The sequence below is a fragment of the Canis lupus genome, chromosome 10, assembly GCF_003254725.2.
Source record: "Canis lupus dingo isolate Sandy chromosome 10, ASM325472v2, whole genome shotgun sequence".
Classification (NCBI taxonomy): Eukaryota; Metazoa; Chordata; class Mammalia; order Carnivora; family Canidae; genus Canis; species Canis lupus.
This window is the reverse complement of record NC_064252.1, coordinates 27709186-27736190: the sequence shown is the minus strand read 5'-3', so window position 1 is coordinate 27736190 and position 27005 is coordinate 27709186. Positions and strand designations below refer to the sequence as shown.

The following is a 27005-nucleotide window of genomic DNA, read 5'->3' as shown; positions in this document are numbered from 1 at the left end:
CCAGCTGCCCTCCTGGCCCTTCTGAGATGGAGGGAGACGAGGGTCCAGGAGTGGGAGGGTCCCGGGGCTGCCCTGCAGGCCTCCCCAGCCCAGTCTTTGGCCATCCAGCCAGGGTTCTCCTCCTCATCACCCCTGAGCCCTTCACAGGAAGAGGCCCTGCTTGGGGGCCCTTGGCGGTGCTGAGTCACCAGAGAGGGCCCAGGGCTGTGGCGGGCCCAGAGCCGTCCCAGCTGGAAGTGAGTGGCCGCTCAGGCCTGCCTGCCAGGAGCCCCAGCTGCTGCAGACGCTGAGTGGGAGGCCCCCTGTTGCGCACAACTTCCGCCTGCTGCTCTCAGCCCTCCAAACACAACTGCGGCCTGCACACCCCTGAGGGCCCTGCCTCGGCTTCTCTTCTCGCTTTCCCCAGAGGCTGCTCCCAGGAAGCAGGGTGCTAATTGCAGCAGAATGTTTCTAGAGAGGCCCAGGGATGCTGCGCTGGGCCCCCTGCCAGTCCCAGCTGGGGCACACTTAACCCCCTGGTGTTACCAGAGTTTTCACTGGGAGACTTGGTCCAGTCCCTGGGGAATGGCTCTGCCAGGAAGCTGAGAGCAAGCCAGCGTTAGGGGGAGTTAGTCCAGGGCACGGCCCGGTGTGGTGTGGAGTCAGACCTCCGTACTGCTCTGCAGGAGGGGGTTCCCGTTGAGATAGGTCTGGACAAGGCTGCCCGCCATCTCTCTTCCCTAGTAGCCGATGAGAAGTCCTGCATTTAAAAAAGTTTCACTTTGCCTAACCCAGTGTTTCCCAGGCTGAACCCCTTTCCACAGATACTATTGGGAGGTGCTGGAGAACAGCCCAGTCCGCTGGTCTTCCCAGAGCCCAGCATGCTCACTCCCCAGCCTGGGCACTCCTTTCCATTCAGCAAATGAGGGGGGTTTCTCCATGCCAGGTCTCACTGGATGTGCCTCACATCACCACGGGAACCCCCCTCCCCAGACTCAGCCCTCCTGCAGTGGGGCTTCCACACACTCGGACCCCTGCATACCCCCAGCCACATGGCCTGATTCATGTTCCCTTCTCTGCTGGGCCAAACTCCACCTGGACACTTGTGATGTCCCTGAAAGAGTCTGTAGTAGGAAGGTTCTTCTAAATGAAACGAAACCCTATTCCCTGTGATGCTGCCCTTAAGTCCCAGAAGCACCATTTGCAGTACGATCTTGTCCTAACTGTGGAAGTGCTGCAGGGTGGGATGGGACTGGGTGCAGCCTCGGGCTGGGAGTCTCCACCTGCTCCCAGTGGGGTCCCGGGCTTGCTGTGTGACTTTGAGGGAGATGCTTCCTTCTCTGGCCCTTGGGTTCCTCTTTGATTGTGGGAAGGGACCTGGGGAGCTGTAAGGCCTCTCTGAAGCCTTCTGAAGAGTCCCTGAGCAGACTGGTCACCAAAGTGTTGGCATGGGGTGACCAGATGTTGCAGGGACAGGGCTATCCCTTTTCATCTTCCTGACCTACCACCTTCCCTTTTTCCTAGTCAATCCATCCCAACCATCTGCCGTCCTGCAGGTGCCTCTGAGCGGCCTGCATGCGAGGCATGGCCCCGCGGTCAGCCCACAGGCTGGCATGGAACCTGTGAGCCAGGAGCTCAGCATGTCACACGAGCTGGGAGGGAGCCCGCATCTGTCTGCAGGGCTGGGGGTGGAGTCTGATGATGGAAGGTGACCCTCCGCTGGCTCCACTCCCTGGAGGAATCACTCCCCAAATAACGTGTGTGGATTTGGCCAGAGGTCTGGAGCACCGCTCAGGAGACCCAGAGCCTCTGGAGTCCTCGTGGTGGAACAGGGAAGGGGGGTTCTCTTGCCTTGAAGGGTCACCCCCACCCCCCCGCCAGGAGCAGTGGGACTTCCCAGACCCCGAAGCCACACTTCCACTTCTATTCATGCGGCTGGAGAAAGCAGCTCGTTTGGGTTTCTTTTTTGGCAACTACAGCACACTGCTCATCTGTTTGTGGCAGCCACCAGGACCCGAGGGGCCGCCACCCGCCTGAGAGCCTGTCTCTGCCCCTATCTGCACAGGAGGAGGGCACAGGAGCCAGCCCGAGGCCTGGCCTGGCACTCGTCCTCAGAACTGCCTGCAGTGACAAGAGTTGACAAGAAAATCGAGGCTCACAGAGCTTGTAAATGCCTGAGGGCACACATTAGGGCGAGTCCAACCAGCTGTCAGGTGAGGTGCCCTCCGGCAGCACGCTGTGTGCACCCCCCACCCCACCCCCGCCCCGCACCCTGGTCTCCCGAGGAGCCCTCTCTCCCCAGCCCTCCGTGGGCCGCTGTACCCTGAAGCCAGGGTTATCAGCGCACAAACTCTGGAGGGCTGTCAGGATTGGGAAGTCCTCTTGCCTTTGCCCCTCCTAGGGTTTCCTTCTGGGAAAGTGCTTCTGGCTTGGGAAGGAGGCAGGCAAGTTCTCAGAGCCCCAGAAATCACCCCGCAGGCCTGGCCACCCTGGGCAGAAGCTTCCACTCAGAGCCCGGCCCTGGTAGGACCACAAACAAGCGATCTGCTCAAGTGTCCGTAACGTGACGTTCCTGCTCAATCCAGTGGCCCCGCAGCCGACCCAGCTACCATCACCTCCGCGCCAGCCACTGGCCTCCCTGCGCATGTTCTGCTTGAGCTTCACCCGCTGACACTTCCCAGGCTGTCCCAGGCTTGCCCCCGGGAGGCAGCCGTGGGGATGGAGGGGGCAGGGGGCAGCATTTCGGGAGCCTCCAAGCAGTGGCATCTGGCATGCATGTGAGGGCTTGGGAGCCTGTCGGGTCAGCTTGATTTTTTTTTTCCTCTTTTAAGATTTTATTTATCCATGAGAGACACAGAGAGAGAAGCAGGCTCCATGCAGGGAGCCCGACATGGGACTCGATCCCAGGATCCCGGGATCACAACCCGAGCCAAAGGCAGACGCGCAACCACTGAGCCACCCAGGTGTCCCTCAGGTCAGCTTTCTAACTTGGCCTCTACCACATAACCGTGAGGGACCTGGGGATGGACCTGGTGCCCCGGAGCCTTGGCCTATTTATCAGTAGGGGATAATGGGGATTATGATGCCAGCCTTACTGGGAGATGTATGCAAGTATGTGAAAAAAATGTGCTATTATGGGACACCTGGGTGGCTCAGCGGTTGAGCGCCTGCCTTCAGCCCAGGGCCTGATCCTGGAGTCCCGGGATCGAGTCCCACGTCAGACTCCCTGCATGGAGCCTGCTTCTCCCTCTGCCTGTGTCTCTGCCTCTCTGTCTCTGTGTCTCTCATGAATAAATAAAGTCTTTAAAAAAAAAAAAAGTGCTATTGTCCCAAGAAGGCAGCAGGACACATTTAGGGGGCAACTAGGCAGAAATGGAGGCAAGAGTCTTTTCATTCCAGACTTTGCAGGCTGGATAACAAGGAGCAGGGCCTGTTAAAAGCATTTTACGTAGAAACTCCTTTAGTCCTCAAAAGAATCTGTCAGGTACCCACTATTGTTCTCATTTTACCCAGGACACTGAGCTCAGACAGGTGGACTACCTCACCCAAGGTCACCCAGCTAGTTCGAGGCTGAGCCCAGCTGGCCGGTTTCATCCACACACACTTGAGCTCTGTTCTTACTGTCTCTGGGTTGGAAATAAGTGTCCATTGATGCAATGCCTTCACTTGCATTCAAGTCAGCCCGGTCTATTGAGCTCCTGGGACCATGGCACATTGCTAGGCCACGCAGGATTCGGCACGAGCAGAGGAAAGCCAGCCAAGTCGACAAGCCCTCACAAGGCAGTGTGAAAAGCTCTTGTGATTGGAGATGGTGTTGGTGACCTCTGAAGTGCGCCCTCCCCCCCCCCCATGCATCTGCGCTTCTAAAACTACGATCTCAACATTCACTGATATAATTTCCAGTGTCCAAAAGTCTCTGATTACAACATCCTTCGAAGGAACAGCCAATGATCCAACCTTTGGGGCTTCCAAACTTTTATGATTCAGCATCCAAGTGTGCTCAAGCTTAAATATACCCTAAAACATACCCCTCATCCAACCCAGAGGCACAGCAGCCCCACCCAGACCAGACAGAGAAGAGCTCTTGGGCCAGACCGAAGGGGAGCCTGGGTGAGAGGTGCAGAGCTCCACCGCGCTGATTAGACGACCCTGGTGGTTTTCAGCTGCTACTGCTATGGCCCAAGTGTCCTGACCCCCCTGCGGACCCAAGCTGGGGCCCAGGCCTGGGCGAGCCTAGAGGGGACAAAGGTAGAAGCCAGACCTTGCCCTCAGGGACCTTGAGAGGAGCTGAAGAAGTGGGCAAACCCAGCCCAGTGTGTTCCAGGCTGGAGGCAGGCTGAAACAGGGTGGGAACACCCTGTAACCCACAGATTTCTGAGACAGCAAGACAGTGGCACCTGGTGTCAAGCTGCTGGCTTAGGAGTCTTCAGCTTCCTACTTGTGCACACAGTAGGCTGTGCCCATTGCAGAAATGGGGGGAGACTTGAACCACCCTGATGTTCTGGGATCTGGCCAGTGAGGAATTGGGAAAGGCCAGGACTGGAACCCAAACCTTGCAAACCCTAACCCCGCATCTGAAGAAGCCAGGTCTAGACTGGACTCTGATTTCTCCCACCATCAAGGCATTCCTCAAGCCCTGCCCCTTTTCTAGAATTTCCTCCAGAGGCCTTCCAGTTGGTGAAAGGGAGGTGGGCTAAGAAACCTTGTCTGGGATCTCCTTATGCCAGCTTGAGCCTTGGATCCAGTGGATTCCACACTCAGGTGGGCCCCGGGGCTGAGGGGCTGTGAGGCTCTGACTCGGCAGCAGCAGCAGCAGCTAGAGGGTTCCCTTCTCACCTCCTCCCCACTCCTGCTGGGCCGGTCTGGCTCTCCCTTCAGGGGCCTGGAGGAGCAAGCAGCCAGCACCCAGTGAGTGCTCGCCCTGTGGCAGGGCCCCTGTCTGAGGCCAAGGTCCTGCCCCCATGAAGTACCCAGTCTGCCTACCCACACACAGTAGGCGCTCAAGTAATCCTCAAACTGAGTTAAAACTCCCAACAAAGCAAAGGCTGGGCAAGACCATACGGCTGTCTCTCCCCCTCCCACTCTCCCTGGGGTCCCTAATGCCGAAGGGGTCCAGGGGTTCAGAGTAAGGAGACCCTACTGTTTCCTAAGGTCCTTTTTTTTTTTTTTTTTTTTGGTAGATTTAATTTATTCATGAGAGACAGAGAGAGAGGCAGAGACACAGGCAGAGGGAGAAGCAGGCTCTGTGCAGGGAGCTGGATGCGGAACTGGATCCCAGGACCCTGGGATCATGCCCTGAGCTGAAGGCAGACATTCAACCACTGAGTCATCCAGGTGCTCCCCTAAAGTCCCTCATTTTGTATTAACTAACAGTTATGAAGCACCTAGTGTATGCCCAACTGTGTTTTGGGTGGAGGGCCAAGAATCACTACCACTGAGTCTGGGGGCTCAGAGCAGCACTCACCTCACTGTCTTACAAGAGGAAGGGCAAGGATTCACAAAGTCTGCTGGAACGAGAGGCTTTAAGGACGGGGGAGAGAACTGTGCTGGGGCTGGGAAGGAGCTGGATGTCAGGGAGCTGCTCTGGAGGGTGGGGCACCCCCCCCCTTAAAGGGACAACGGGAACAGGCAAGGTTATCTTGTCCGCTCTCCAGGATGGGCAGTTCAGTTGGCCCATCAGACCATTAAAGAGCAAGTCCAGAGTTCTAGTGCCTTGTCCAAGGGCACAAAGCAACACAGTGGCCCCAGGAAGCCGAAGTCCTGGCCAGTCTCCAAAGTCTCCAGTAGGGGAACAGGCAGGGGTCATCTCTAGCTCGAGGTGGCCAGGAGGTCCTTCGGAGAGGAGCCCAGGGCAGCACCCTTCGGCAGGCCCGGGTGCGCCGGCGCGGGCCGGAGAGGCCTGCGGGGCCCTCTTTACCTTTAAGAGGGGTGCGGGACCGAAACCCCGGGCCGGGGGCTGGCGTGGGGCGGAGCCCAGAGTCCGGCCGCGAGGTGGCAGGAGCCGGCTTACCTGCTTCCCGCCACCGGGCGGGGCGGGGCCGGGGGCGGGGCCGCCACCAACCTGTGGACCGCCCGACGAGTCGCGGGGACCGGCCGGGGACCGCGGGGGGCCCGGAAGCCGGGGGCGAGCGAGCAAACAAACTTGGAGAGAGGAGTGACCTGGGGGCCGGGGGCGGAGTCGCCGCGGAGGGGGCGGGAGCGAGCGGCCGCCCGAGCGCCGCCGGCCCAGGAAGCGGAGAGCGCCGCCCACCCATCCGGGGCGAGCGCGGCGCTGCGGGCGCAGGCAGGCTGGGCCGGGGGCTGCCGGGCCCTCGCCCCCCACCGTGACCCCGCGGCCCCCCGCCCGCGCCCAAGATGATGAAGAGGCAGCTGCATCGCATGCGGCAGCTGGCCCAGACGGGCAGCTTGGGACGGTGAGTGTCAACCCTCTCCCTCCCCGCCCCACACTCACCCCCGCCGGACCCTAGCGGCCGTCGAGGGGCGGGGAGGCTGGGGACGGCGGGACAGACACCCTCGGACCGGCCAGAGCCCTGCCGTCGCTCCCCCGCCTCCGAGAGCCACCCCCACGCCCGGCCAGAGCGGGAGGGGCAAGGCCCTTTGGGGAAGGGGGCACCCCCAGCCCTCTGCGTGCAGGGAGGATCAGGGATGCTGGGTCTTCTCGGCCTCCATGAGCCTCTTGAGCGAACGGTCCTTCCTGGCCTCACTTGTCCCCTCTGTACAATGGGGACAGCTAACCATCTCTGGTCGCCTGGAGTGGGGGCGATCGGGGGCAATTGGGGGCGATCGGGCCCCAAACCTTGGGGGAGGAGAGGAGACTAGGTCCCTGTGGTGGGAGGAGGGGCCTCTTGTCCTGCTTTGTGCCTCTCCCCCTCCACCCCACCCCCAGCCCAGAGGCCTCCAGCTTCTCTATCTTGCTTCTGCTTTTCCCAGCCTCAGGTGGAAACATCCCCAGGTCTCTGTTCTCACCAGCTGGCCCCCAGAGCCGGTGGAGTGGAGGCCAGAAGTTTGGGGAGCTCCCAAGGCCTGTCTTCTCTCCTCTTCCCTCTGTGTTGGGAGTTTCCCATTCTCTTGGCCCAGGGGAGGGGACTGAGAGTCCAAAGGCCTGGCTCTAGTCTCCCACCGCATGGATGCCTATGTGAGCCTCGGCAGTCAGGCGCCCTTGCTCTGGGCTTCAGTGTCCCCAAGTGTCCCTGAACAGGGGTTCAGGGCTTGCACACCACTGCAGTCCTGACTCCTGCATGACTGACAGCCCAGGAGTCTGAGCTCGCACACTTCCCGTTCTTGGGGCCTGCCTGGCCTCCTCTCCCCAGGGTCAGCAGAAGAGGCTGGGGTGGCTTCCCAACCTCACCGCCTTGGGTTTCATCCACCCTCTCTCAGGACACAGCCCTGGGTGGAGGAGGAAAAAGCCTCGTATCCTATTCCCGCCCCCATGGAATGTGCTCCGACTGGGATGAGGCTGACAGGCAGGCCACCCAGGGCGGGCCCCAAGAGGAGGGGCCCTGGAAGCAACAGGGGTCCAGGTGCCCTGCTGAGGGGGCAGGGGGAGGCAGGGGGTTTCCTAACCTGGGCGGCCTCAGCAGAAGCTCCTCCCTCCCCCACAGCACCCCGGAGACAGAGACGGCTGAGTTCCTTGGGGAGGACCTGCAGCAGGTACATGCCTGGGCCGGCAGCGGGTGGCAAGGCAGGCCCGTGCAAGCTGTTAGCAGAGGGCCGCGTGAGGACGCCATTTGGGGGACCCGGTTGAGTCATCCCCCAAGCTGTTGGCCATGGTCTCCAGGAGGAGGGAAGAGAAAAGTGGCTCCTGCTCGGGGAAAGAATGGGGCAGTGGGGGGCAGGGGGCAACCACCTCCTATGATCCATAAACCCCGACCCCCTCTCCAGGTAGAGCAGCGCCTGGAGCCGGCCAAGCGAGCAGCCCACAATGTCCACAAACGGCTGCAGGCCTGTCTGCAGGGCCAGAGCGGGGCGGACATGGACAAGCGGGTGGTGAGTGGGGGTCCCAGGGAGTTGGGGCCTGGACAGGACACCTCTGCCCAGTGGGGGAGTGAGGGCAGGGCTGGGGTCTCCCTGCCCATCTGAGTCTCTGGCTCTGAGGGGGTGGGGCCTGCATTGTCCCAAGACCCTTCAGGCACCCCAGTGACACGGCTGTATCTCTTCCCCACCCCCTTCTTGACCCTGGTCCCATCTGCACGGACTCCCCTGAGGCAGAGCCAGGCCTCCTACAGCACCTGAACTTCTCTGTCTGGTCAGCCCCAGAGCGGACCAGAGCAGGCCTCTGAACTGAGGCCGTGTGGGAGGGCTTCCTGAAGGAAGTGGCATTTGGGCTGATATTAATACTCACCGGTATCAATCCACAGCGAGCATTTGTAGACCGGTGACTGCTAGTCTGTTGCTCAGCTGTGTCAACGTGTTGTCTCACTTACCGCTGACGACACCCCTAGGAGGAGGCTGCCCTCATTAGCACTTTGTACAGATGAGGAAATGGACACCAGGAGGTGAAGTCTCAAGGTCACACGACTAATAAGTGGCAGAACTGAGATTTAATCCCTGGTCTTTCTGACCCAAGCTGGTGCTCTTCGTAACTTGTAGGTGGGAGGGTTTTGAGTTCAGCAGTGACTAAGGCCAAGCCACAGATTCCCCTGGGGCAGGGGAACAGCCCCACTCCCAGGGAGCTCCTAGCGCCTCTGTCCTCCTTCCAGCTGTGTGAACTCGGGCAAGCTCCATGCCCCCTCTTCTTAGTTTTCTGGTGTGGGAGGGTACTTGGTCATCCCTTCGTGCTCAGTGGATTCGTTTCTGGGAGGCGAAAAGGGCACCCCAGATGGGACGGGGTGGGGGACATGGTCACAGGGAGATGTCGCTCAGCCATGCCTGGTCATCATCCTGTCTCCACTCCCACCTAAGACTGTGGCCATCTTGGCTTCCCTGCTCCCCTGTCCATGCTCAGTGCCTCAGTGGGGCTCCGTCCCCGAGGAACTGTCTACATGCTTGGGTGGGGTGGAGGGAGACCCAGCAGGTGCTCACAGCCCGGCCTGCCCTTCCTGCAGAAGAAGCTCCCCCTCATGGCTCTGTCCACCACGATGGCCGAGAGCTTCAAGGAGCTGGACCCCGATTCCAGCATGGGGTGAGCACAGACAGGGCCCCGTCCCTCACCCAGAGATGCCAAAGGGGGATCTGAGCTGGGAGGGGGTCCAGGTGTGGAAGGGCGTCCACAACGGGAGGATGACCAGGCTGAGGGTCGTGTCTGCGCCGGGGGGCAGTGTCCAGGTCAGAGAGGGCGGCCAGGTCTGGGAGGGTGTTTGTTTTTTTTTTTATTTTTTTTTTTTAAATTTTTTTTTTTTTAATTTTTACTTATTTATGATAGTCACAGAGAGAGAGAGAGAGAGAGGCAGAGACACAGGCAGAGGGAGAAGCAGGCTCCATGCACCGGGAGCCTGATGTGGGATTCGATCCTGGGTCTCCAGGATCGCGCCCTGGGCCAAAGGCAGGCGCCAAACCGCTGCGCCACCCAGGGATCCCTGGGAGGGTGTTTGGCTCAGAAAAGATGTAGGAGAGATAGAAGGGGCAGGAGGTGATGGGGAGGGAGGAGACCCCCCAAGTGTTTCCAGATGGGGGTGAGGAGCTGCGGGAGCGCTGGGCCCACTGGTGTTGTGTCCACAGGAAAGCCCTAGAGATGAGCTGTGCTATTCAGAACCAGCTGGCCCGCATTCTGGCCGAGTTTGAGATGACCCTGGAGAGGGATGTTCTGCAGCCACTCAGCAGGCTGAGTGAGGTGACCCTCCCCACTTCCCCATCCTCACCCCATCCCCAGCCCTCCGCTCCCCCAGCCTCAACTCCAACCTCCTCGGCCGCTGACCCCCTCCCTCCCTGTGCCTACCCCCAGGAGGAGCTGCCAGCCATCCTCAAGCATAAGAAAAGCCTGCAGAAGCTGGTCTCCGACTGGAACACCCTTAAGAGCAGGTGGGAGCCATAGGCCCTGGGTGGGGTCCGCACCTAGGTCAGCCTACAGAGGTGGCCAGAAGCCACACTAGGAGGATGCAGCAGGGACCACTGGGTAGAGTTAGTGTGAGTACTTGTGCACACATCTAGCGTTTAGGAATGCACCTGTAAGAGTGCCTCTGTGAACATGTGTGTGCACGCGCTCTTGCCAGCTGCACGTAACCCCAGAGCCTCGGATAGCCAGGAATGATCCTCCAAGATCCCTGGCCTGCAGGAGGCCCCCACCCTCCACTCTGGAGCTGGGTGGCCTTAATCACCAAGCCCACCACCAGGGGGAGGCCCTGAGCACTCGCGACTCAGGCGTGGGTGAGGCCCAGGGCCAGCGGAGCTCTGGGATGTTCATCCCTAAACCCTAGAATCCTGGGTGGGCAGGCATATGGAGGGGACACTTGGATCTGGACGTGCTGCAGGGGGACACTGACCACCCCACTTGGGGATCATTACCAGGCTCACTCAGGCAGCTAAGAACTCAGGCAGCAGTCAGGGCCTGGGCAGTGGCCCTGGAAGTTACAGCCATACAGCCACGGCCACCAAGGTGGAGACACTGAAGGAAGAGGAGGAGGAGCTGAAGAGGAAGGTGGAGCAGTGCAAGGTGAGTGGGCGCCTGGAGCTCCCCGGCTGTGAGGGGGAGGCAAGGGCGGGCGGGTCCCCTCCCCATTTCACAGAAGAGGAAGCTGAAGCCCAGAGAGGTGATGTGCCCACTCAAGGCCACACAACTGGGAAACAGCAGAGCCAGGATTTGAGTCCAGGCAGTCAGCCCCCAAGCTCTGTGCTCAGCCACCAGCTCATGGCCTCTTCTGTCTACACCGCACACATGATTCCTGGGAGGCAGGGACTTGTGTTTGCCATGGTCTTGGCGTGTTTGTTGAGTGAGTCAAGGAATGAATGGGGAATAATGCAAACCACTGTGCTAAGGTGTGTGGCACAGAGATGAGGGCTAGAGGCTATAAAAGCCCTTCAAGAGTTCAACGGGTTCCCGTGTCCCCAAATGCAAACCGTAGCAGAGAGAGAACTGGCCAGGGCCCTCCACGTACAGCTTGGACAAGTCACTAACCCCTCTCTGTGCCTCAGGGTCTCAGCTTGCCCCTGGGCCCCAGCCTCACTGGTGAGCCCTCCCCTTTCTCTCTCTCCAAGGATGAATACTTGGCCGACCTATACCACTTTGCCACCAAGGAGGACACGTATGCCAACTACTTCATCCATGTGAGTTCAAGACTGGGCTCCAGCTGCTGGAACTCAAGGGTGGACATCAGGGGCCACTGGGACATCCTTCAGGATGTGGAAGGGAGGGGTGTGTTCTCACGGACTCCAGGGAGGCACAGCTTCCTTCACTCCCCCGGGGGTCCCCCACTTGTCTCTGCAGCTTATGGAGATTCAAGCGGATTACCATCGCAAGTCTCTGAGCTCGCTGGACACAGCCCTGGCTGAGCTGAGGGAGAACCACAGCCAAGCAGGTGGGGACACAGGCCGGGCCTGGCCCCACACCCCGGACCCAGCCCCACTCAGGGCATGCTTAGAAGCTTGCGCTCCATCCTGAAAGGCCATAGGGAGCCATGGATGAGTTCAGGGCAGATTAGTTCTGATTCGATTTGTGGTGGAGAGGTAGTCTGCTGTGTGAGGATGGAGTGAAGGGAGCAAGACAGGAGTCCTTTAGGAAGAAGGGAGGGGCCCTGGAGCAGGGCAGAAATAGTGGAGGTGGGTGGATTCCAGAGAGATGCTGGGTGATTTCCAGATATGTGGCCTGGAGGGTTGGGTGGGAGGTAGTACCACTGGCCCAGGCAGTAGTCCTCGAGGAAGGCGGGGCGGGGGGGGAGGGGGTTGCCCTGGCTGCCAGGGATGGGAGGACCCTGGGCCGCTGATCTGTCTCGTCCCTGCAGACCCCTCCCCCTCGATGATGGCCGCCCCCTTCTTCAGGGTGTATGGGGTGTCACTGGGAACCCATCTGCAAGAGCTGGGCCGGGACATCGCGCTGCCCATTGAGGCCTGCGTCAGGATGCTGCTTTCCGAGGGCATGAAGGAAGAGGTGGGGCCCAGGGGGCAGGTCAGGGCGGGGCACCTGGTTCTGTGCCACCGCTCCACATACTGCTCCGGCTGTGGTTGTCATCCCACCATTAGAGCCCAGGTGCCTGTGAGGCCACAGCCTCCGGAGGTCAAACTGGCACTCAGTGATGCTCGTGAGGCAGCCATTGTGCTATTAAGGCCTTGACACTTAGTTATCCCCACAACCCTTCACTGGCTCCACTTTCCAAGTCGGAGTCGGAGGCCAAGAGGAAAACATGCCCAGTGACACATGAGGGGGTGGCAGTGAAGCTGGGCACCCCCCATGGTGCAGTCACGACTGCACAGGCCCTCATCCATCCCAGGCACCTGGCTGTCGCTCGTCTTCAGCTCCTTTCCTGAGGACAGACCCTGAGGAGGCCAAACTCTACTCAGAGACCAACTTAGACGTCTTGACAGTGCTGCCAGCCTCCTCTCTCCCTTCCACTCCTATCCAGACACCTGTCTCCCGCCAGGGTGTCCGTCCCTGCCCACCCCTCCGTGACTCCCCCACCCGTTCACTCTCATACCCCAGGGCCTCTTCCGTCTGGCCGCTGGAGCCTCAGTGCTGAAGCGCCTCAAGCAGACCATGGCCTCGGACCCCGGCAGCCTGCAGGAGTTCTGCTCTGACCCCCACGCCGTGGCAGGTGCCTGCTCCCAGGAGCCCAGGGAGGAGGGGGCCTTCCCCCTAGATCCCTTCCCCGCAGCTGCCAGAAATGCTCCCGTGATGGTTGGCTGAAGGCCTGATAATCGAGCCCTCAGGAGGCGGGTTCATAAAAGGGGGGGGGGCGTCCGTGATGAACCCCCTGCAGTGCATGTACATTCTCCTGGGAACAAGTTCACTGGACTTCATCATTTTCTCCAGAAGACCCACGGCCCAAAGAAATGATCAGACCTGCACACGTTAGTGTGAACGAGGGCTTAGTCCCTAACAGATGGAGAGAGCTAGGCACTGGGGTGGAGGTGGGGGCTTCGGGCACTGTGTCCAACACCCCCACCACCATTTCAGGTGCCCTCAAGTCCTATCTGCGGGAGCTTCCAGAGCCTCTGATGACCTTTGACCTCTATGACGATTGGATGAGGGCAGCCAGGTGAGGTGGGAGCTAGGGAAGGCAGGGCTGCAGGGGTGGGGCCCTGGGGCCCTAGACTGGCTCACCAGGTCTCTCCCTGTCCCCAGCCTGAAGGAGCCAGGGGCCCGGCTGGAGGCCCTCCAGGAGGTGTGCAGCCGACTGCCCCCGGAGAGCCTCAACAACCTCAGGTGAGCCTGAGCCTGCCCCCTTGGCCTCAACAGTATTTCCAAAAACACAGCTAAGATGTGCTAGTCATGTGTTTTATACTAGACATTGAACTAAACCTCTGAAGTCACATCACCTGGCTTGAAATTCCCACCTCTGCGGCTGTGTGGCCCTGGCCAGGTGATTTGACCTCTCTGTGCCTCAGTGCCCTCACCTGGAAAACAGCACGGCAGTCCCTACCCCGCAGGGTGGCTGGGGGATTCGCAGCTTAGCCCAGCACCTGACACACACGTGGCACTCAGCAGATCAGCTAATTTAACTGTTAAAAAATGTTAAGCCATCCTGAGGGGGACCTTTGCCTCTCTTTGGAAACCCCAGGCTGAGGAATTCTGAGGCCTCAGGAGCATCTGTGGTGTTCGTGGGCAGTTTGCCCCTGTCCCTGGCCAAGCCCACCTTCTGCCTCCCCAGGTACCTGATGAAGTTCCTGGCACGACTGGCTGAGGAGCAGGAGGTGAATAAGATGACGCCCAGCAACATCGCCATCGTCCTGGGGCCCAACCTGCTGTGGCCCCCTGAGAAAGAAGGGTGAGGGGCCACAGGTTGGGAGGAAGGTGGCAGTCACCCACTCCAACCATCTCCTGCTTATGTTTTCCCTGGGCCTCAGTTTCCCCATCCTTGGAGTGGGTTGAGCGGCTCCTATTCTCAAGAAACTGCCGTGAGGAGCAGCCCAAAGGGAACACGGACCCCACAGGGCTTTGGAGCTAGGCGTTGGGTGATCATGGTAGGGGGGTGCTTGGAGGGCTGGGAGCCCAGAGATCTGGTTCTAGCCCCACCCCTCACCCTTCCAGAAATGCTTCAGGGAGGCACTCTCTGGACCTCCATTTCTTCATCTGTAAATTGGAGAGAAACTACAAACTTTGAGGATTTTTGCTTTGGGAATTAGATGAGATAACGAATGGAGAAATGGTTTATAAGCTATAAAGTGCAGTGTGGGGTATGTGAAGGGTCATTATAATGCACCTGGTCACTGATGGCAAAAAGATTTCATTCATCTGCTGAGGATGATTACTTGGTAGAGGCTCCCTTGATCCACGAACTGTGAGGGAAAAACCATTCTGACTAGTGACACCTGTCGTGGGTGAAGGAGGGGGAACGTCGGGCATGTGAGCAACATGCTGGCCATCTGCTGGCCGTCTGCGAGCTTTTCTGAGAACGGGCACTTGATGTGATTGGGCCAGAAAGGGACTTAGGGTCACGAAGACTGTTAGGAAATGGACGGCTTACTTCTGTTCCCTTTTGCCCCAGGAACCAGGCCCAGCTGGACGCCGCCTCAGTGTCATCCATCCAGGTGGTGGGCGTGGTGGAGGCTCTGATACAGAACGCAGACACCCTCTTCCCTGGAGGTGAAGCTCCTGCCTTTGTGTTTGGGGTTTTTTGTTTTTGTTTTTTAATTTTATTTATTTGTGAGAGAGAGCACAAGCAGGGCAGGGGTGGAGGGCAGAGCGAGAGGGAGAAGCAGACTCCTGCTGAGCGGGGAGCCCAAAGCAGAACTTGATCCCAGGGTCCCGGGATCATGACCTGAGCCGAAGGCAGACACTTAACTGACTGAGCCACCCAGGCACCCCGAAGTGCCTGCCTTTGTGAACCTATCCCTTTGTGCCCTCATCTGCCCAGCTCGGTGTCCTTCAGACTCCGCTTCAGTCCCTGGCAGCTCCACGAACTCACCACGAAGCCTGGAGCTCATTGCTTCCCTGTTCTGAGCCTCAGTGTCTCATCTGTAAAATGGGGATGATCCTGCTTGCCTTGCGGGATTGTTGTAAGGCTCACATGGGAGCGGGAAGGTGAAACAGGGTCCACATACTGTCAGGGGAAAGGGACAACGGTCCTGACCCTGGCCTAGGTTTTAAGGGCAGCTGGCAGAGGTTCTGCAAGTTCAGACCCGCTTCCTTCTGTCTGCAGACATCAACTTCAACGTGTCAAGCCTATTCTCAGCCCCTGGCCCCCAGGACAAGGTCAGCAACAGGCCAGCTGCTGAGGAGCTTCCAACGATGGTGGCAGCCGCCCCAGCCCCGGTCCCGGCCCCAGCCCCGACCCCAGCCTCACTGGCCCCCAAGGAAAGGTAAGGACCGATGGATATGAATGACCCCCATGAATGTCTTTGCCCCAAGACATCGGCCTGAGGCACCATCTCAGGACTTCCAGCAGCATTTTAGGAAAGGTGATTATTGTGTTTTCATACCCAAATACCAGGTTTCCCCATTTGGAGGGGGTGGGGTGGAGACTCAGAAGCCGTATTCCTCTCGGCCTGTGATGTGTTCCCGCGTTCAGTATGCGGCAGTTTGCTGAGCACCTCCTGTGTGCCAGGCACTGTTTCAGGCCCTGGGGATTTAGGGAACAAAGGGGCTGGGCAGCTGGAATTTGTAAATACCTTCCAGTCTTCTCTTTGATCCTTTAAATCTAGAAGGGCTCCATGGTACCATGTTGCCTCCCTACCAAGTAGGCATGGTTCTGTTATCACACTGCCAGGGCCCAAACCGTGACTTTCTTCAGATAAGCAAGACAGATAGATGCTGCCCTGAGACCTTGTTTTCCTGGGGCAGAGGGAGTCAACAAGCACTCCCATAAACAGATACTGTCGTGCCAGGCAGTGAGACATGTCCCTAAACAGAAGACAGCAGGTTAGGAGGCTGGAGTGGGCAGCTGCTTTAGGGTGCGCATCAGGAAAGGCCTCCTCAAGGAGAAGGCAACTGAGCAGAGAGCTAGCTGGAGGAAGCCAGGAATGAGCCATGGCCTCCCCTCCCGCTTCTCGGCTGCTCTCTGGCTTCTAGCGGCTAGAACAGCCAGGGAAGACCACAGGGAGGCTTAGAGCTGAGGCCCTGCTGGCCCACGGGGATCTATGGACACTGGTGCAGCCTCACACAGAAGCCGGGGGTCCAGTGGATACAAACTCTGACCAAGGCCAGAAGCATCTTCTTGTGGCCCCAGTGGGGGCAGGGCAGGGGGACTATCTTGGGGACAGATCCCAGGCCCTACCACAAGGTGGCCCAGGACAAATCCTGGAAGAACTCAAACAAGGCCTGTCAACTGGGAGTCTCCCCAAGATTTCGGGAGACTTCTGGGAGGTGGCCAGACCTGACCCTGACCCTCTCCTTCCTCCACAGGACAGAGTCCGAGGCGCCCCCCAGACCAGCCTCCCCCAAGGTCAGTAGGACTCCCTCAGAGGCAGCCACTCCAGCGGAGGACATGGCTCGGAGGAGTAAGTTGGCAGGGGGTAGAAGGTGGGCAGGGAAGGGGGGCCAGCAATCCAGACCATCTCATGTTTTCAGACAGCTGGGGAGGCCAGAAATCTGGGAGGCCACGAGCCCAGGTTTGCTGCCTGGCGCTCTGGGTTCAGATTCCAGCCCTGTGACCTTGGGCAGGTGACTTCACCATGTCTGCCCCTCCTCCTCTGTGGAAATAGAACAGTAACCACACCTACCTTGTAGGGCTGTTTGTGAAATAGTGCTGCCTGACTCACACCTGGCGCATAGTTAATGCTTGCTAAAGCTTAGCCATCGTGGCAGTTGGGGGGCATGGTGTCCAGTCCCTGAAGGGGTCCAGAGAGCGGAGCGAAGAGGAGAGAAGATGGGGTGGAGGCTTCACAGGGCAACAAGGTGGGGAAGTGGTGGAGGTGAGCAGAAATTCAGGCTCCTATGAGCCCCTGTGATGCACTCACCTGTTGACTTGTCCTAAAGCCAAGCTGGTGAGAAAGCCCAGGGTTCAGATGGGAAGTCACTGCTGGGGACCAGGACACATGAGAGGGCCCAGCCAGCCCCAGAGGCACTGGAGTCTGCACCTGGGGTACAGCGTGGAGCCAAGGGGTAGCTGGAGCTCTGGCCCAGCAGGATAGGACTGTGACTTCACAGAGGGACCTTCCTGCAGGAAGGGGCATCTAGGGATATGTGCTCACTGGAGCACAGCCCCTCAACTGCCCCAAAGTCCTCGTGTCAGCCCGGGGAGGTCCAGGCTTTCATCCCATCTAACCAATGAGGAAACTGAGGCCCTAAGGGGGCACATGATTTGCCCAAAAACCCCCAGTGGGTGGAGGCAGGGTGAGGACCAGAGTGCAGGCCTCCTGGGCCCTCAGCCACCTCATGAGGTTAGAAACTGGGGTGGGGTGTTTCTGATGGGCTCCTGAGAGGTGAGCAAGACCCAGGAGTCAGGGCAAACAGCCAGCAGTTCTTTATTCAACAAACACGTAGTGAACACCCACTCCGCGCCCCCAACAGTGCCAGCCAAGCCCACGTAGGTGTGGCCTCACATAGTTTCCCTTCTAGTCAGGGAGTCGAGCGCATTTCAGAGGGCAGCAAGTTCTATGAAGAAAATATAACAGGAAAAAAAAAAAAAAAAAGAAAATATAACAGGAAAATAGGACTAGAGCAGGGCAGCGGAAGGAGTGTATTCTAGCACAGGTGAGCGGCCCAAGTGATGAGGAGCCAGCCGTGGAAAGGGTGTTCCTGGCAGAAGCAAATGCACATGCAAAGATCCTGAGGCAGCATGGAGCTTGGTGGCTTGGTCACAGGCTGTGTGGATGCCTAACTGCCCCTGTCCTTCCTCCACAGCCAAACGCCCAGCGCCAGCCCGGCCCACCATGCCGCCCCCCCAGGTCTCCAGCATGCGCTCCTCCCCTCCAGCCCCCCTCACACCCCCTGGCTCTAGCAGCCCTGTGGCCCCCCAGGCTCTGCCCCGCCGTCTGGTTGGCAGCAACCTCCGGGCCCCCACAGTGCCACCCCCCTTGCCCCCCAATCCTCCCCAGCCCACCCGGCGCCAGAGCCGGCGTTCACCGGCCTCCCCCAGCCCGGCCTCCCCGGGGCCATCCTCACCCAGCCCGTTCTCTCTGAGCACACCTGTGCAGGGGGACCTGGGAGCAGCCACAGAGGATGGAGGGGCCCCCGAGGCCGTAGGCAGGACCTCCACCCCCCCAGCCATCCCCCCTCAACCCCGGCCCAGGAGCCTTGCCTCAGAGACCGACTGAGTGGGGCTGCGACAGCCCCCAGCATCCTGTCCCTCCCATCTGTCCGCCTGGACACAGCCCTGCCCTTCCCAGGGGTGGGGTCCCCCAGCCTTTGCCTACAAGTGCCTTGGTGCCCGCTGGGTCGGCCCCACGGCAAGGAGGACTCAGGACAGTCCTCCACTTCCAGATCTTTTCCTCCTGCAGCCACCCTGGGCTTGGGGACCCCTCACCCGACTTCCAGCTCCCTGGCAGGGTCCCCGGGGAGCCACCAGAAGGCAGGAGGGGCTTGCCTGTACCTACGGGACTGTTATTTTTCTCTTGCCAACATATTGTTTTGTAAGGCTGGTAAATAAATTATTTTGGACAAAACTGGAGCAGCTGCCCAAATGACAGTTGGGTTTTTTTTTTCTTTCTGCCCTCAAAATAAAGAAGCCACTTGGACGAAAGGGAAGATACTTCCTATTTTTTGCCTCCTTCCTTTCTTCCTGTCTGAAATAAAAAGAGCCAGCGTTTTTAGCGTATACTCTGTGCTATCCACTGTGCTTTTCCATGTATGGTTTCCATAGAACCTTCTCCCTGGGAAGTAAATCCCGTTACCTTTCACAGGTTGGGGAGACCAAGGCTCAGAAAGAGACCCGCCAAACAGACACAAGGCAAGGGAGGCGGGGACATGGAATCAGGACCCAGGTCTAACGGACTCCAGAGCCTGGGCCTGCTGCCCACAGCCTGAGCTATTAACTTCTAGTATGCTAGCCTCCTCAGCCAGGGAACGGCACAGTGATTTCCACCCCAGAAGTGTTCTGAGGACTACACGACACATTCCTGTAAAGGCCACTGCGCCACCCTTGCGCACAGAAGTGCCCTATCAGCATTGGCTGCTGTGGCTGCCAGTTCCCCTAACTCCTGCTGTCCGCAGACTATGCTGGCAAGGCCCCCTCGCGGAGCAGGGCTGGCTCTGTCTGCAAACCGCTGAGGCTGCTCTGTGCTGAACCTCCTCGTGGAAGAGGTGACTCAGAGAGGAGTCTTTTAGGAGTTGACCAGGTGAAAAAGGGAAGAAGGAAGATCATTCCAGGCTAAGGAGACCACCTGAGACTGGAGCAAAAGGCCAGGGCATTGGGGAACAAATTATTTGAGCTTCAGAGAGGGGAGACAGGGTGGCTTTTGGCTTTTCCCAGGTCTTTGGAGCTCTAGTTGCTCCTGGAGGTCAACTCTTCAATGCCTTCTCAGAGGTTCGCAGACAACTTGGAATTGTGACACGTGCCTCCCCAGGCGGGGACCTAGGCAGCCAAGTCACCCCATGGCTGCCCTGGGCAACTGGCTACTGTTGCTGCGGCTCCTTCCCTCCCCAGGGTGCTTGAGTGCAGGCTGCCTCTGGCCGCAGAGTGCCTCTGCCTCTGGCCTCTGTGCCCCAGTGCCTCTCCACCCTGGCCTTGTGTAATTAAAAAACAAAAACCCGAAATATGTCAGCCCTGCCCCCAAACTATTAAATCAGAATCTCTGGGGTGCAGCCACACTTTGGTATTTTTAAAAAGCATTTGTCAAAGTCATCGAGCCGTACATTCAAGATCTGCGCATCCTCCTTGTATGTAAATCAAATCTCAAAACGTAAGTTCCCCAGGGGACTCTCCAAGCCCGCGCGGAGAAGGACTGGTCTAGGCCAGGGGCCCCGGCGCTCGAGGAGACACCATGTGCGTCTCCGCTATCAAACCGACACGCTTCTCAGGACTCTGCTCGGAACTGGAGCGTCCCCGGTTCAGAGGGCAACGAGGTTTGACCCAAAGGCGGCAAGTCCCTGAGCATCTGTTTTCCTCCTAGCAACCAGCCCTCCTCAGCTCCTGATTGGCTGCGGAACGCAAGGCTGCTATTCGCTCCAGATTTTCTCTCCGTAACTCTTTACTGGCCGAGAAGAACGTCAGGCCGTCCTCTCATTGGCTAGAAGAACGTCAGGCCGTCCTCTCATTGGCTAGTCGGGTTGAAGCTCCTCTCATTGGCTAGTCGGGGTTGAAGCTCCGCAGGGCTAGGGCAGCGGTGCAGGGCCAGGCTAGATCTTCATTGGTCCCCTCCCCTCGGCGGCCGCCGCGATTCACCCTTTTCTCCCGGCTCGGTTAGCTCGAGGCCGCGCCGCTCCCCGAGGTTCCTGCTCCCATTGGCCCGCGGGCCGGCCGTGGCCCCGCCCCCTGGCCCTTCCGGCGCGCCGATTGGCCGCTGCGGGGAACAGGGCGGGCTGCGGGCGAGCGCGCCGTGCCCGCCGAGGGAGAGCGCCGCGGCGCGGGCTGCGGGCGTGCGGGCGGCCGGCCGGCTGCATGGCGCGCTGCGAGCGGCTGCGCGGCGCGGCCCTGCGCGACGTGCTGGGCCGGACGCAGGGGGTCCTGTTCGACTGCGACGGGGTGCTCTGGAACGGCGAGCGCGCCGTGCCGGGCGCCCCGGAGCTGCTGGAGCGGCTGGCGCGGGCCGGCAAGGCGGCGCTGTTCGTGAGCAACAACAGCCGGCGCGCGCGGCCCGAGCTGGCTCTCCGCTTCGCGCGCCTCGGCTTCGGGGGCCTGCGCGCCGAGCAGGTCTTCAGCTCCGCGCTGTGCGCCGCGCGCCTGCTGCGCCAGCGCCTGCTCCGGCCGCCGGCCGCGCCGGGCGCCGTGTTCGTGCTGGGCGGCGAGGGGCTGCGCGCCGAGCTGCGCGCCGCGGGGCTGCGCCTGGCGGGGGACCCCGGCGAGGACCCGGGCGCGGCCCCGCGCGTGCGCGCCGTGCTCGTGGGCTACGACGAGCACTTCTCCTTCGCCAAGCTGAGCGAGGCGTGCGCGCACCTGCGCGACCCCGACTGCCTGCTCGTGGCCACCGACCGCGACCCGTGGCACCCGCTCAGCGACGGCAGCCGGACCCCCGGTGAGCGCGGGGCTGGCGGGGGAAACGAGGTGGGGTGGCGACCCGCGCTCGCCCCGCCCCGCCCCGGGCAGAGGGGCGAGGAAGGGGTGTCTCGGGGTGACGGGGGCACCCGGGGAGATGCGAGGGCGGGGCCCGCCCTGCAGGAGCCCCGGCGAGCTCTTCACGGCCACGTCTGGTAATTCTTGAAACTGCCACCGCTTGAGGGGCAGTAGTAGGGTCCCCGTCTGACAGAGGAGGAAACTGAGGCCCCTTGTGGTCCCGAGGGTTGCAGGCGGACACCCAGCCCTGGCCTTCCCGAACCCGCCTCGGGGACTCCTGCCGTTTCGTCCCATTTGCCAATCAGGGGTGAGGTCCGAGGGTTGGAAACACCGCCTGGAAGGATCGTCCCCCCTGCTGGGCGGTTGGGACGCCGCTGGCAGCCGCCGCTGGCAGGCAGGTGTGCCGGGAGCATAGGAGGCGGATGGAGTTTGACCTGAGTTCCAGTTCCAGCTCCAGGGCTCCATTATCTTTAAGTTACATAACGGCAGAGCATCACTGTCCCCTGCTTGTAAAATGGGAAGGCTCACCATGCCAGTTTCCTCCCAGGGAAGAATGATCGGGGTGACTGCCTGGCACACGGTGGGTGCTCGACTGGTGCGGGCTGTATCCAGAGCCCTCTCGTGTTATTACAGAGCTTTATGAAGTGCCCTGCTATTTGTTCTTACTTAGTATCTTTTTTTTTTTTTTAAGATTTTATTTATTTATTCATGAGAGACACAGGCAGAGGGAGAAGCAGGCTCCACGCAGGAAGCCCGACATGGGACTCGATCCCGGGTCTCCAGGATCAGGCCCTGGGCCAAAGGCGGCACTAAACCACTGAGCCACCGGGCTGCCCCTTACTTAGTTTCTAAATTACTATGGAGCTGTCCCATTTCTCAGTTAAAGAAACTGAGGCTGGGATCCCTGGGTGGCGCAGCGGTTTGGCGCCTGCCTTTGGCCCAGGGCGTGATCCTGGAGACCCCGGATCGAATCCCACGTCGGGCTCCCGGTGCATGGATCCTGCTTCTCCCTCTGCCTATGTCTCTGCCCCTCTCTCTCTCTCTCTCTCTCTCTCTCTCTCTGTGACTATCATAAATAAATAAAAATTAAAAAAAAAAACAAAACAAACAGGCTAAGAGAGGGGAGTTGAACTGCCCGAGAGCAGGAGCACCTGCACTTGGCTCTTGTGGCCGCCCCCAACCATATCCAGGGCACCCTTACTGCTGTCATGTGGGTATCTGGGCCCTCAGGGGAGGCAGGGGCAGGTGGAGGCTCCTACATCTTGGAGGGTATGAGTTAGTCAAGAGCAGATGGTGGCAGTAGCGAACTGTGTGTGTGGACAAATCAGGACCCCAGTCAGTAGGCTGAGGGCAGAGACAGATCCATTACTCCCTCCTTGCAGCCACTGATTTAGACTGTCATTGATACCAAATGGGGGGGGGAGTGATATCGATTGAGGAATAGGCAGTATTGTGATGGGGTGGCAGGGAGTGCCTAGAGCCGAAGGGATCTGGGAAGGCTTCCTGGAGGAGGCATCCTGCAGGACAGAACAGTAGGGGATGAACTGTGGAACAGGGTGTGGGCCACGGCAGAACCAATTCCAGGTGGGGAATCTACAGTTCTAGGCTGTTCTGTTCACGCTTTGTTGTAGACCTACTTGCTGCGTGTTTCAGTTTTCCCATAAATCCGCGATGAGGGCTCTGGTCAGGGCTTCCGCCTATGGCAGCTCCTGCCTGTCCTGGGCCATGCTATGAAAAGTGAGTTTCGTCCTGGAGGCTTCAAAGTTCCGGTTAGGGCTGTGGGTTAAAGGCCCCCTAGGGGGGCACCTAGGTGGCTCAGTGGTTGAGTGTCTGCCTTCGGCTCAGGTTGTGACCCCGGGGTCTTGGGATCAAGTCCTGCATCAGGCTTCCCACAGGGAGCCTGCTTCTCCCTCTGCCTCTGTCTCTGCCTCTCTCTGTGTCTCTCATCAGTAAATAAATAAAATCTTTAAAAAAATAATAATAAAGGCCCCTAGAACTCAGGAAGGGTGGTTGGAGGAGCTGGGGAGAGGCTGTGTCCTGCCTGTGCCTGCCACTTCCATCTCCGGGCCCCACCCCGCCTGGCTGTGTCGCGAGGACCCTGTCGATCTTTCTCACAACCTGGAGGGGGAGGCAGAGGCTTAGCTACAACGGGGCTGTCATGCTTGTACACAACTGAATCATGTGGCTTTGAAACAGCGGTATAACAATATTAATAAAGGCCCCAATATGCATAAAAATCTGAAATAATGCAAGTCTCTCCCCCCAGTTTCTCCTTCCCCTTCCCCTGTGGGTCTCCTAAACTGTGTGTTTACCATCTTGCCACATGGCAGCCACTTGAACTGGCAAATCGGAATGCTTGCTGTCTTAGGAATATGTCACCACCAAACTGTGGGACAGCCTTGGATTACAGGATGTTAAATGAAGTGGCCTAGTGGTGGTCTGAGGACAGAGCTATGTTCATAGACTCCCGGACTAGGATGCTCACTCCGCTGGGGTAGGGGTCCTTGTTGCCATTACTGCTCTGTGCCCAGGGTCTAGCAGAGCGCCTGGTGTGTAGTTGGGCCTCAGTAAATACTAGCTGAGTGGATAAAGTGGGACCTGGGGGGCTGAGGGTGATCGGCTCTCTCCTGGTGGGAGAGGAAATTGCTGACACAGCTGAGACCATTCTTGAGGGGAGAAAATCACTTTGGGCTGACTCAGTTGAGCCCTTCCCATCCTGGAAAGAATTTCTAACCAACAAGGCAAATAGCTTTCCTTCCCAACCCAGTTATCAAGAAAACAAGCAAGCAAGCTCTAGGTCAGGTGTCAGAGAACTTCCCAGTGGTGTTGCTCTGGGTCAGCTGGGCCCTGATCCCGTGACACTGGGCAAGTTCCTCCTCGCCTGGGGGCGGGCTGGGCTGAGGATTCTTGCTGTCTGTGCCCGCTTTATTTCCTTTAACTTTGGCTTAACTACTCGGAATTAACTCCGCTGTGAAGGAAGACAAGGCCAAGAGCATTTGGGGATCTGCCCGGTGGTGTATTGACAAATGTTTATAGCTGGGGGTGGGGGGGAGCTTGATTTATACCATTTTCCAGTCTCCGTGGTGTAAATACTCCCACCATGGCCAGTTTCAGGCGTTCCAACATTAAGTCACTGAATGCGGAGTTGGGAAGATGTGTGCACACCATTTTATAGTATTTCCATCATTATAGATGTAAATAATCTCCAGAACATAGATAATGGTAAAATAATTAGGAAGTAATGGGTCTTGAGAATGTATCACCTTTGTTTTAAACGTATTGTGACCATAAGTTTATAAGGGTTGACCTTTCATAGTGGCTTTAACAACGAGCTCACAAAATTCCTGAAAATGAAACTTTCAGCACTCCCAAGCCAGTATAAGCTGGCCCCACACGCGACTGGGTCAGATCCACCCAAACGCATACCTTTATCTGCCATTGTTAAGCTGTGCAGCCCTGGATAAGTTACTTAATGTCACTGAGCATCAGCTTTTTCATCTGTCAAATGGGCTTCCGTGAGCATCCAGCACAGCCCCTGGCACTTTAGAATGTGCTTAGTAAATTGTGATTATCATCATCATTTGTTCAGAGACATTAATGTGAAGGCAGAACCTTGCGACACAAAGACGTGCCTGTGGGTCGGACACAGTGGACTCCTTGTGTGGGGCAGGATGGTACTGGGCTGAGAGTCAGGACTGTCCTTTTCTAAACAGCCTTCCTATTATTAAATACTTGGGCGCGGTCCCACTTTTGCTTATTATAGTTTCAGCGGCCACGGACATCTTTAAGCATGTAGCTTTTTGTCTCCAGCTTGAATTCTCTCCCTGTGATCACTTAGCCGGCCGAGGCTGACTGGGGCTAAGGCGCGAACATTTCTGTGCCCTGCTGCGTTCTGAGAGGGCTGTGCCACTTTCAGCTGCCGGAGCCCACATTCTTGCAGCAGTAACCACAATTGCTGTCTATTAAGTCTGTTTCCAAAGCACTTGCCCCTGCGGTGCCCACAGCACCCCTTTGAAGGTAGGCATTACCCGGATCCGCCTTTTCCAGTGAGTCCAAGGAAACAGAGAGGTCAAGCGGCTTGCCCGAGGGCACACAGCTGCCAGGGTAAAATAGTAAACCTCGGGCAGGACTGACTGAGCCAGGCTCAGTTACACCCAGCGTGGCTCATTCAGCCCCCACGCTGCCATGTTTGAGATGGGGAAACTGAGGTACAGAGAGCTGAAATGGCCAGCATGAGAAGGGTAGAGATGATGGAGTCTGAATCTGCATCTGGCTGCAGAGTCTGTATTCTTAAGCACTACACCTAAGCCCTGGAAGACTTTTAACTCATTTCAGTGCCTAATCTAACCCCCATGCCAAGCTGCCTCCCTGGAAGTCAGCGTCTGAGCCTGGCTATCTCCCCTGCTGCCACTTGGCACTGACCGCGTCTCCCATCTCCCTGCAGGCACCGGGAGCCTGGCTGCTGCAGTGGAGACAGCCTCGGGCCGCCAGGCCCTGGTGGTGGGCAAGCCCAGCCCTTACATGTTCGAGTGTATCACCGAGCACTTCAGCGTGGACCCTGCCCGCACGCTCATGGTGGGCGACCGCCTGGAGACCGACATCCTCTTCGGCCACCGCTGTGGCATGACCACGCTGCTCACGCTCACGGGTGTCTCCCGCCTGGAGGAGGCCCAGGCCTACCTGGCGTCTGGCCAGCACGACCTCGTGCCCCATTACTATGTGGAGAGCATCGCGGACTTGATGGAAGGGTTGGAGGACTGAGCCCACCTGACCGGCACTGCAGCCCCACCCCTCCCCACCCCTGATCCCATAGATGGAGGCGATGGGCCAAGAGCGGCCAGCTCCCTGGGCCCATTTTCTGCAGCCTGGTGGGGTTGGGACCCACAGAAGGTTTTAGGGCCCTCACATTCCCTCCCAGTGGTGGCTGGGCACTCTGCTCTTCCAGAAGCTGTCCCCTTCCCCTACCAGTTCACCCTGGCCTGATCCAGCCCAGGTGGCCTTATTTCCTGCCCTGTGACCTCCCTGAAGTCTGGGCTTTGCTGCCACACTGAAGATTTCCCCCAACCCTGAACACTTAATCTCTTACCCAATCCCTGGGGGGCGGGGGGTCTCTAGAGTTATACTTGCTCCTGGAGCCCTGGCCTTGGGCTCCCGTTGGCCAATCAGAGGCCTAGGTAACCACCAACCCTGGATGGACCAATCAGAAGGCTAAGTGAGAGTTGACTCATTGATGGGTCTGTCCGAAAGGGTCTCACTGGGAACCTAAAGTGATAACGACCCTTTGAGGTTCTGGAGCCAAAGTGGGCCAATCAGAAGGCTATGTGAAAATGACACTTTCATGTCCTGGGTCCTGAGGAGACCTAATCAGGACACCAGGTAATAAGGACTCATTGGACTCTTAGATCCTAAAAAGAACAATCCAGAAGCCTGAGAGACGGTGGCCTCTGGACAGTCTGGATCTGACCAGAGCAGCTAGGGGTCCTGATGCCTGTCAATAAGTAAGGGTTCAAGTGCTGAAGACACCCCTCCTCCATAAAGATTGTGATCTAGGGGGGCCACGCGGTGGCTCTGGGGGCTTCTGTAGTTGAGAACCCCACCCTTCCCTGATCGTGGTACCCGGCCAGTGTTAATGGTGGCCGCAGCTCGGGAGGGCGGGGCTTTGTGTCCCTCCCTGTGCTGTCAAGTGATTGCTGTGCCACCTGTCCCCCATGCCCACCCCAGCTATTTATTTATTTATTTGTTTCTTATGGTGTGCCAGTGATGGTGGGGGCGGGGGCTGGGCCTTCCCACCACCTCCACCTCTGTTGTAATCAGTCCTCCCGTGCTTAATAAAGTGCGAGTGGAGTGTGT

The 27005-nt window shown here is 58.6% G+C and overlaps 2 protein-coding genes across 5 annotated transcripts; both read left to right on the top strand.

Moving 5' to 3' along the window:
• The first annotated feature begins 6177 nt into the window (after positions 1 to 6177).
• On the top strand, positions 6178 to 18759 carry SH3BP1 (SH3 domain binding protein 1). 4 transcript variants are annotated; one of them, XM_025460594.3, is made up of 18 exons: positions 6178 to 6392; positions 7581 to 7629; positions 7861 to 7965; positions 9024 to 9100; positions 9637 to 9748; positions 9860 to 9936; positions 10423 to 10567; positions 11110 to 11178; positions 11339 to 11429; positions 11853 to 11998; positions 12548 to 12659; positions 13022 to 13103; positions 13190 to 13270; positions 13716 to 13832; positions 14553 to 14650; positions 15207 to 15366; positions 16409 to 16503; positions 17849 to 18614. In XM_025460594.3, exons 1-18 carry the CDS (start codon positions 6334 to 6336, stop codon positions 18259 to 18261), a joined length of 2088 nt encoding a protein of 695 aa, XP_025316379.1. In that variant the 5' UTR covers positions 6178 to 6333; the 3' UTR covers positions 18262 to 18614. The 4 variants fall into 4 exon arrangements, with proteins under 4 accessions (XP_025316379.1, XP_048971272.1, XP_048971273.1 ...); XM_049115315.1 differs by having other exon boundaries at positions 6180 to 6392; positions 18482 to 18759; XM_049115316.1 differs by having other exon boundaries at positions 6180 to 6392; positions 18493 to 18614.
• A 1751-nt stretch (positions 18760 to 20510) lies between these two features.
• On the top strand, positions 20511 to 27004 carry LOC112668355 (pyridoxal phosphatase). The gene is made up of 2 exons (XM_025460560.3): positions 20511 to 21117; positions 25600 to 27004. The coding sequence occupies exons 1-2, from the start codon at positions 20544 to 20546 to the stop codon at positions 25914 to 25916; spliced, it is 891 nt and encodes a 296-aa protein (XP_025316345.1). The 5' UTR covers positions 20511 to 20543; the 3' UTR covers positions 25917 to 27004.
• Position 27005: the final 1 nt, after the last annotated feature.

Excerpts from the sequence above, each read along its gene's own strand:
- SH3BP1 (XM_025460594.3), top strand. The coding sequence starts at position 6,334 with ATGATGAAGAGGCAGCTGCATCGCATGCGGCAGCTGGCCCAGACGGGC. Across the intron at positions 6,393-7,580 it reads CAGACGGGCAGCTTGGGACG|CACCCCGGAGACAGAGACGG; the intron begins GTGAGTGTCAAC and ends CCTCCCCCACAG. Across the intron at positions 7,630-7,860 it reads TTGGGGAGGACCTGCAGCAG|GTAGAGCAGCGCCTGGAGCC; the intron begins GTACATGCCTGG and ends CCCCCTCTCCAG.
- LOC112668355 (XM_025460560.3), top strand. The coding sequence starts at position 20,544 with ATGGCGCGCTGCGAGCGGCTGCGCGGCGCGGCCCTGCGCGACGTGCTG. Across the intron at positions 21,118-25,599 it reads CGACGGCAGCCGGACCCCCG|GCACCGGGAGCCTGGCTGCT; the intron begins GTGAGCGCGGGG and ends ATCTCCCTGCAG.